Source organism: Haplochromis burtoni, unplaced genomic scaffold, assembly GCF_018398535.1.
Source record: "Haplochromis burtoni strain Fernald_Lab_line unplaced genomic scaffold, NCSU_Asbu1 Contig_62, whole genome shotgun sequence".
Taxonomy (NCBI): domain Eukaryota; kingdom Metazoa; phylum Chordata; class Actinopteri; order Cichliformes; family Cichlidae; genus Haplochromis; species Haplochromis burtoni.
In genome coordinates this window covers 774774-784109 of record NW_024582423.1, presented here as the reverse complement: position 1 = coordinate 784109, position 9336 = coordinate 774774, and the positions used below count along the sequence as shown (strand labels likewise).

Here is a 9336-nt window from a genome sequence, read left to right as displayed (position 1 = left end):
ATATATAGTCTTGTGTTTTATTTTGTGATACTTGCTTGTCTTCAGAGAGGACATTCGGACTGTGAGTGTGATAGCTGCTGGAGAAGTTACGTGCCTGGTAATAGACAGAGAGTAAGTGGATATTTGTTGTTCACAAACTGTAAGTGATTCAGCTGTCACATTACTCTCTGAGTTGAAAATGTGCTTTATCTAACGTGAATATTCGTAATTGTCTGTACTACAGCACCTTTAAGGGCATCATTGAAGGCTTGACACCTGATTGCAGTCAAGAGGAGCAACAAAACAATGAACCTGAAGTCTAGTGAGGAGTGTTAAAACACTGTTTCATTTCTATATACAGAAGACCCAGAATAAAAGCTCACCCCTGTTTTCCTTGTAAGCAGCTCAGATGCGGATCCTACCCTCCTGTCTACTTCCACCTTAAGTGATTTCCAGATTATTTGCCCTTTGGGGGTCGGGGAGTTTGGTCACGTAGACCTGGTGAGGGTCAATCTGCAAGCAGCTCGCCCTCGGCGATGTGTCTATAATGTAATGCATTTACTTCTGTTCTCTGAAAGGTGCAACTGAAGAGCAAGACAAAGTGTCCTTTTGCCATGAGGGTCCTCAAGAAGAAGCTGATTGTCAGCAGTGGCCAACGAGAGCACATCCAGAGAGAAAGCCACATCCTAATGGAGACCTGCTGTTCATTTATAGTCAGGTGTGTCCCATACTTAGGTCTGGTAAAATATTGTTGATGCTGAGTAGAAAGATCTAAAGTAATTTTTATTTTCATTGATCACAGGCTGCACAACACCTTTAAAGATGCAGAGCGTCTGTATGTTTTGACAGAAGCTTGTCTTGGTGGAGATTTATCTAATCTACTCAAAGACAAGTAAGTACTTAAGAATAAACGGAATATTTCAGGCCTGTATTTGTAGTCCCACTGTGTTTCCTCACAGTAAAATATTAAATGGCCTGCACCTGATGTCAGCCACTTCTCCAAACTGTTTCAGAGGATATTTGGATGAATGGAGCACCAGGTTCTACACAGCTTGTGTTGTAAAGGCCTTGTCCTTTCTGCACTATCAAGGTGTCATCTATAGGGACCTCAAGCCTGAACATGTTCTTCTGGATGAGCATGGTTATGCCAAGCTGGTACTACAATCTTAACGTCACGTCTTGTTAAATGAAATGTAGCAGAGGTGAGAGCAAATCTACTCATATCTGTCTCTTGCAGGTTGGCTCCAGGTGTCTAAAGAAGGTTGAGGTGGGTAAGAAAACGTGGACGTTTTGTGGTACGCTGGGCTACATGGCACCTGAAATCATCTCGAGCAAAGGCCACAACATGTGTGCAGACTTGTGGTCGCTGGGTGTTTTTGTGTTTGAACTTCTGAGTGGAAGGTAAGCTTTTCAAATTTTTGGACAACCCTCCTTTTTTTCCAGCATATTTTTCCGATTGCAGATTGAAGTTATCTTGACGGCCACCTGTTCTCCTCTCCAGGCTCCCATTCAGCCACTCTGAGCCCCTGAAAATTCTCACTGCAACAATTCGTGGCATCGATCAGGTCGACTTTCCAAAAACCATCAGCAGAAGTGCCTCCAGTCTCATAAAGAAACTGTGCAGGTGTGAATATGAGCCACTAAGCACAGTGTGAAAGCTTGGACAGATTTTTTTTAAAATTATTGTTATTTAGTGCTTTTTCACACTTTTTCCACCCTCAACACACAAAACCAGACAGAAACAGTGCAAGTGTGCTGTAATACCACCTCCTAAAGATGAGAAACTGATTATTAATTCAGCTTATTTGCTGGTCTGTTCAAGGAGCAATCCCTCAGAGAGACTGGGCAGTCAGAGAAATGGGGCCAGGGACATTCAGAAACACAAGTAAGATGATGGATTTTTTTGGGTACTCTGGAGAGAAACATTGAGGCTCTGCTTGGAAACATGTTGTTATGATGTTCTGCTTTTATTCAGATGGTTTGAAGGATTCAACTGGGACGGACTTTGTGAAAGGACATTAACAGCCCCGGTTATTCCCAAAGTAAGGCAAATTCAATACTGGCTGTTGGTCTTTACAGCTTTTCATGTTAGTCATTTTTTTTATTTCTGTCTTTTTCAGGTCAAGCATTCTTTGGGAAGCAGTTCATTTAGCCTTTATACCGAGGACTCGGTGGAGCCGTGCACAGACTGGGATGATTTCTGAGGGATTTCTGTGAACCGGAAACAAAATCCTGTCAGACACTACTTCAGGTTTAGTCTCCATGAATAATTGACTACCCACAGACTTACTGCCATTACGAATTGATTACAGTTTAAGACAAAAAATATTTTCCGCTGTAACACTTGATGCAGCTTTTGTTTGATAAGTGATCCATACTGCCTGCTGCGCTAAGCCAAGACTGTTTTTTCTGTGTATCTGCATAAAACCTTTACACATTTCCAAACATAGCCTATAATTGGAGTCAAATCGAATCCAATAAACAATAAATAAACAGATTCATTAATCAAATGAGCTGCGTCTTTCTATTCTTTCCTTTTAAACTTTGATTCATGAGATTCACTTTGTCAATGGGGGGCTGGGGGGACTGCACAATCACTTTTGATCCCTCCCTCTAATGCATGAATGTAATTAAGAAGTTACGTCAGTGTGGGCCCAGTCTTGCAGAAAAACGTCAAGGTCCGGAAGGAAAGGCAAACACACAGGAAGTTGTATAACTTTAATACAACTTTAAATTCAGAATGGGCTTTATTGGCGCTCACACACAAGGAATCCGGCTCTATTTGTTGTTGTTTTTTTGTTCTCAGTGGCAACATGACACAGGCAATAGCAACATATATCATATGTATATGTGTAATGGTGCAGCGTGCAAAGATGATGAAATTATATATATATATATATATATATATATAATTGAAATAACAATTATTTGTTATTTATTTATTTATACATATAATATGTTTTTCATATTATAACGTCTTTTCCCCCAGTGTTTCTCATCCTCTCTTAGAATAAAATAGAATAGAATAGACTAGCCCTTATTATCATTGTACATGTACAACTGTTTTCCTTTAAAGTCAGTGTGTTTGTATACAGTGTTTGAGCGCAGTCCTTTATTTTGAAGATTTGGACCGGAAACACAGGTTAATTGCGTTTAGCTGGACTGGTGGGCAAATTTCTGTGGACCTGAGGCAGGATTAAGTGAGGCTCTCAGTTAACGACCGTTTGGAAACTTGCGTTCACTCTGGTAAGTCTCTGTCAGAGTCTCTTTCTTCGGTAGTTTGTATTCAGACGTCTCAACTCGATAAAGAAGCACAAAGCTAAACTGAGCAGGCTTAGACTGTGAAAAAAAGAAAGAAACTTAAGTTTGGCTACAGCACGCCGAGTTCCCATGCTGCCGAGCTGATAGTTGCAGATTTTGGGGGAATGTGAACAGGAATCAACCTGTTAACTTGTGAAAAGTTTTACGCAAGCAAAGAAAGATTTCTTTGAAAGTGATTCGAGGCAGCAGGAAAAATGTGCATCTGGTAAAAACATTTTTCTTAAACTTTTGTGTACTCTGTTAAAAACAAGCAAAAATGAAACATTTATGTACGTAAATCAAGTTGCATTTAAATACTGAACACCTGTGTTTTTGCATGGGTTAAATATTAATAACTGAATATAGCATATAAGCTGTGAGCTGATTGGGAGTTTGTTTGAATGTATTGTGGATGTGAGAACAAGATCATCTTCTCCCATAAAAATTCACCAGCAGTTTACTCTTAATGCATTCCCAGCATAGTTCAGATACACAGGTTATGTGAAATGAAATGGTGACAAACCAAAAAAATAATAATAATCGATTGGCATAGCCTTTTGTCAACTGAAAATGAAACCAGGGCTGTTCTGAGTGATTCCTTCCACCCAGTAATGAACTGCTTCTCCCAATCGGCGTGGTTTCTTTTTCATTCATAAGGGGGTCACTGAATGCTTTTGAGTACGCATGTGATTACAGTCACATGCTCTGACCTTTGCAAATCACTAGATCGCAACTGAAGTCAACACCCGTTGGACCCAGGTGTTGGTGTTTACCACCACTATTATCAAAACACCAGTTGAAGGAAAGTGTCCCTCAAGTACACTTTCAAATACTTAGAGAATCAGTGCCGAGGAGCATGGAGGTCCAACTCCTTAATAAGATGCTTTATGCTATTTTTCTTCTTTAATTTTCACTTTATAGCTTACTTAAAGCGCCAAATATATTATTGATACTCACTTGACAGTTTTTGAGGTTGGTGCGGCGGTTAGCACTAACAAGGTCTTGGTTTCAAGTCAACCCTTGGGCCTCTCTGTGTGGGCTCTCTCTGGGTACTCAGTCTTGCTCCAAACAGTCCGGACAGGTGCATGTCAGCTTACTTGGTTACTAAGTCACCTGTATGCGTGAACGGTTTTCTGTCTCTGAATTAGCCTTGCAGTAGATTGACAGTCTCTCCAGGGTGTGTCCTGCCCTGTGACAGCCAGGAAAGACTCCAGTCCCATCTGCAGCCCAGAATTGGATAAGTGGAAGATGTTGGCATGTTATGTTTTGTGTTTAAATTAATTAACATATTTCCAGCATGGTGATAAAACAAAAACTGAAACTAAATCAACACATCATTCAGTCATTAACGTAAGATTTTAAAGTCGCACACGTGGAACCCTTTCTCATTTATTGGGGGGGAAAAAAAAAAAAAAAGAGTTCATATTATATGGCAAAACCACTCCAAAAACATGGCACTGTTTATCTGTGCGTTTCAGTGGTGGTAGGATAATGTTCTAAAGACGTGCAGCATGTTCTTTTTTCCTGTACCATCAGTTAATGATTCCAGATGTTTTCAACATTGTATTCCCCAAATCCAGTCTTACTGCCACAACTGTGATTTTTTTTTTTTTTTTTTTTTTTCCCCCCCCCTAACACTGAAAAATGTGAAGCTCCTCTAAGGAATATAAAAATAGTTTTTATAATTTTTCATCAATGATCAGCACAACCTGAAAGCGACGTCCTGGTATATTAAGAGTGCTGTGATTTCCACAAAGCAAACATTATATCACATTTTACATCTGTTTACTATCAGAAGCCTATCCCAGCAGCACCCACTGGGTAAGAGGCAGGACAGGTCATCTGCCTGTCAGAGAAACCTCTCAAATGCAATCGCATGACAAAAAAATGGCGCGCTTGCTAACTTTAGAGTCTAGATTGAAGTGGAACTCGCAGAAGGAAAAGTCAATTGTCGTTGAAGACACTGCTGTAATCAAGCACAGGTCACCTGTCAGAGATGAGGAAGCCTGAATGAGTCCGCAGGAAGTGCCATATTCTTTAGAACAAGAGCACTCAATAAAGACCCTGCTTACATTTGCATAAATCAATTTAGTACAGACACTTTTATTTTTTAAGTAGTTTCTTCGTCCTTGCATTCTGCATGCCACTGTACATGAACCTTTTTGCTTTATTTTATCTACATGATCTGTATTAAAAGGCCAGTGTTGGGGATAACGTATATATACGTAGAGGGTTTGTTTTGCTGCTAAACTTGCCCAAACTTTACAGGCTATATGTGGAAAATGTAAGTGAGGTACAGAGAAAAGGGGGCTGCTGTGAATTTTGTCTGTGGTCCAAGTTGAGGATAATTACAGTTGGAGTGAGTTTCAGCCCTAATTGTAGGTTTTCTGCCATTTTTGTTGTGTAAAATCACAGCCGCTGTTCATTTCCACACGTTACATCTGCTTTTGTTTTAAATCATACTTCTAATACTTGCGTGTCGAGATATTCGGAGGCAACGTGTTTGGAGTTGTCCATATGGCCTCCTGCCATCTGTTTTGTGTGTATTTGACAGTTACAGTGTTGAATGTGTCACCTGACGTTTGTAGTCAACCATTAAGAATTAACAAATACACCGGCTCAGTCAGACGTGAGCTTTGACAGCATGTTGACGTTTGAACCTGGCGCTGCTTAGTTACCTGAAACCAGAAACGTCTGCAAAAGAATGCACAACTGTAGCTTTGTTTTCGAGAATCTCCGCTTGGGTTTAAGTGAATTCGAGACCCTGGGAGACTCCTGACCGCCTTGAGGAAAGTGGTGTTTTCTGCATCCCGGATGTGTGGTCTTTCTCGCTTCCTGCTACAAGAGAAACGTCATTGGGACCGAGCGTGCATGTGTCTGTTCTTCACGCTTTGTTTAGGAATCACAGCCAGAAAACACCCGTGCGTTTCATTCTTTCTCCCCACGCTTGCCTGGCCAGCCTCACGTGTCCATCTTGCAGTCCTCTCTCTTCGGGTCCCCTCCAACCAGAACTCTCTCCTCCCTGGGCACATGGAGCGTGTGCAGACTACACCGGTCTTCTGGTGCTGGCACAAAATGCTGTGGCCTGTCTCCCAGCTATAAAAACCTTCCCCCTCTTGCTTTGTGCCACCTCCTGTAGTTTTCTGGGTCAGGGGGGAGCATTCCCCAGCATTGCTCCCGTCACCACAGAAAAGTTCTTAAAGCTACTATACAGAGCTCTTTTTACATTCTGTGTGATGCACAGAGCCAAATCGTTATCCGATGTTTCATGTGACAACACGAACGAGGAAAGGAGACGGTAGCTTAAGCATCTCGAGCATTTCTGCCTACTTGTCTAATGCAGAGGAAACTGTGCATGTGTGTTAAATAAGTCTTTGGCTGCTCTATAAAATCATTTACAGCCACCACAACCGATCTGAACAGCAGCAAATTCAATTCCACTCTTTCAAGCTCTTTGTTTATACTTGCGAGCTTTACTTAACTGTGCCGGTGATGTTGCCAAAATACATTCATGAATCCCGACAGCTTACGGCTGCTTCCTACAACACTGAAAGCATATTAAAAGCTTGTGATAAAGCCAGGTTTTGCAGTAGTTCACCTGAACTCTAAAAACCACTCTTCCATACGCTTACATTTCCGCCCTTTTGCCAAGAGTAAGACTTTTACTGTTGTTAACAAATAAATTGTACAGATAAAAGTTTTGCTGGGATTTTGTGGGGATGGTGCAGTGGAGGGACGGCACAGCAAGAAGGTCCTGGGTCTGAAATTAGTCTGTCACCTTTCTCTGCGGACTTTCTGTGTTCTTCCTGTGTCAGCTTTAATGATGGATGATTACTTAGTTTTTTCCCACAGTCCACAATGTATGGCGTTAGGTTAACTGGTGATTATAAACTGGCTGTAGGTGTGAATCTGGGTGTCAATGTGTGTTAGTGGTGTGAGCAACCTGTCTAGGCTCTCCTGCACAACATTGAATTGGATAAACAGAAGAAAATAGATGCATGTTATTTGGTTTTCTTGGTAAAACATGGACTTTGATTATTCAATTTTTATTTTATTTTTTTTTAAACTTGTGATCCTCTTTATTACTTTTATTTCATCCCAGGACCCACATGTGTTACTGGAGTCAAAATTTATGCACAAATTTGACTTGCAAAGAAAGCACACCAGGAAATGCATCTACAAAAAAAACTTCTGGAGGAAAAACTACACAATTTTCATCACAGAAGTTTAATTGAGGCTCAGTTGTGTTTGAGAGCATCTTGCTGAAGTCAGTGGGAAGCTCTTCCAGTTTCACTGTGTTCAGGGAAAAGCTTTTGGTCTTACATCACGTTGCTTCAAGCCCGATCGCCTCTCTGCAAGTTGTTTCTTTGTTGCTGCTGATTTAGAGACTCCAGTAGGGTGTCATCTGGAAACCTAATGTTACAGCTGCAGTGCAGCATAAAACACACTGCCCCGGAGAGTGCTGGTGCTCATTCTAGACCTGCAGTCGTGGCTGCAGAGTCCAGATGTTTGTCTGGCCCAGCTCTGCAGTCAGGTGCTGTAGGATGTTGGAGGGCTGAGCTATATTAGGTGATAGCAGCAACAATGAAATGTTTTCAGACTGTGCAGGGCACGCTGCGCTGTCCCACGGCTCATGCATACTTGGGTCCTATTGCAGTGTTCAGCCTCTGAAAATGTTACAAGTCAGTACAGGGTCTATTCTTCTTCTCTTCTTATCCTCTGATCTCAGCAGTGACATGAATCTTTAGCAGTGTCTGCTGTGGCTCCTAGATCTTTCAAGCTTACAATAATTCATAACCCCACCATGCCGTTTTAAATTTATTTATTTTTTTACCACCTGCCTGGGAACATTTTCCCATGACACCCCATTAGTTTGATGGCAGTCGAAATGTTTGACGGTTATAAAGGAACATTGACGAGGTTGTAATTATTGACTACATGCCAGATTTGACTCAAAACCGGTTTTCGGTTGTTTTTTTGGGGGGTTATGTCTGTAATTTCAACATGCTGCGTTCCACTCATGTGTTTGTCATACTTCTGTTAGTGAATAGCTCTTGGTTATGTCTCCACTTGTGAGCGAGAGTAAACATGCACGGACATGGCGACATGCCTGTCGTCTCCACTTGAACCTTTTTTTTTTTTTTTTTTGTGTGTGTTGCATTTTGGCATATACTCCACATACGGATGCCTTTACTTACACCAAATATAGTTTCGATCCGCTGTTACTGTTCAAACATCACAGCACTTACTGTATGAACTGTGTGCACGTCTGTCACGAGTGCCCTGCTGCGATAGCAGCTCTCCGAATGACAATGTAGCCAAAAGCGCACTCTCCCTGCAGGAACTGGCAGAGAATGAAGGTGCGTTTGTTTTCCTTCAGTATATTTTCACATGTGTTTGCTATTCCTTTTGTCTCCTGTCTTCTTGGGAGTAAGAGCTGGAAGCACAATGGTTCTTGTCTGGGACTTGACAATAGCCATAATGAATGGGAGTGAGAGAGAAGGGAGGGCCAGGGAGAGAGAAAGACAGAAAGGGGCCACAGGAAGCTCTCTTCACACCACACTGTCATTTTTTTCTTTTTTTTGATGTCACGTTTCATAAAGCCCTTTGTTTTCAATTTATTTACCTAGTGAAAGGACTCGAGGGGCTCACCAGCTGCTCTGTGACTTCAGCAGGTGTAAAGAGGGAAGTGAACAGCTTTAGTTCACATAAATTGATGCTTAAAGCAGATTATAAATCCTCCTGAGGACGAGTGTGGCATTGCTTTGCCCGTGCAGGCTAGGGAAGCGGCGCAGCATCAGCTCCGGTTAAACAGGAGGGAAGGGGAAGCTACCCTCTCCAATTGGGCACTGGGGGAGAAAATGGGTGAGAGGTTGAGGAGCGTTCAGGGAGGGGGGAGCAAATGTGGGAAAGGGGAGGTTTATTCAGAGAGGTGAATTCCTTGTGCGGTAGAAGATGAAGTGGTTTGCTTGAGGGGATGAAATTAGCAGTTTCAGGGAGAAGTCTGGTCTTGCCGTGTGTGTGTGTGTGTGTGTGTGTGTGTGTGTGTGTGTGTGT

General features: G+C 41.9%; 2 protein-coding genes across 3 annotated transcripts in view; both read left to right on the top strand.

Moving 5' to 3' along the window:
• prkg1l (protein kinase cGMP-dependent 1, like) overlaps nucleotides 1-2481 on the top strand; it is a 7242-nt gene extending 4761 nt beyond the window's left edge. For both annotated transcript variants that reach the window (XM_042221185.1, XM_005922660.3), the window contains exons 10-20: nucleotides 46-111; nucleotides 224-301; nucleotides 384-480; nucleotides 558-697; nucleotides 782-871; nucleotides 993-1134; nucleotides 1217-1380; nucleotides 1481-1603; nucleotides 1802-1864; nucleotides 1955-2021; nucleotides 2100-2481. In XM_042221185.1, the coding sequence (XP_042077119.1) occupies nucleotides 46-111; nucleotides 224-301; nucleotides 384-480; nucleotides 558-697; nucleotides 782-871; nucleotides 993-1134; nucleotides 1217-1380; nucleotides 1481-1603; nucleotides 1802-1864; nucleotides 1955-2021; nucleotides 2100-2183 (1114 nt within the window). In that variant the 3' untranslated portion in view covers nucleotides 2184-2481. The remainder of the gene's footprint in view (nucleotides 1-45; nucleotides 112-223; nucleotides 302-383; nucleotides 481-557; nucleotides 698-781; nucleotides 872-992; nucleotides 1135-1216; nucleotides 1381-1480; nucleotides 1604-1801; nucleotides 1865-1954; nucleotides 2022-2099) is intronic.
• A 637-nt stretch (nucleotides 2482-3118) lies between these two features.
• Nucleotides 3119-9336, top strand: part of acsl2 (acyl-CoA synthetase long chain family member 2) — a 19968-nt gene continuing 13750 nt past the window's right edge. Inside the window, exon 1 of the mRNA XM_005922657.2 lies at nucleotides 3119-3225. The gene's annotated coding sequence lies outside the window, so the exon portion shown is untranslated. The remainder of the gene's footprint in view (nucleotides 3226-9336) is intronic.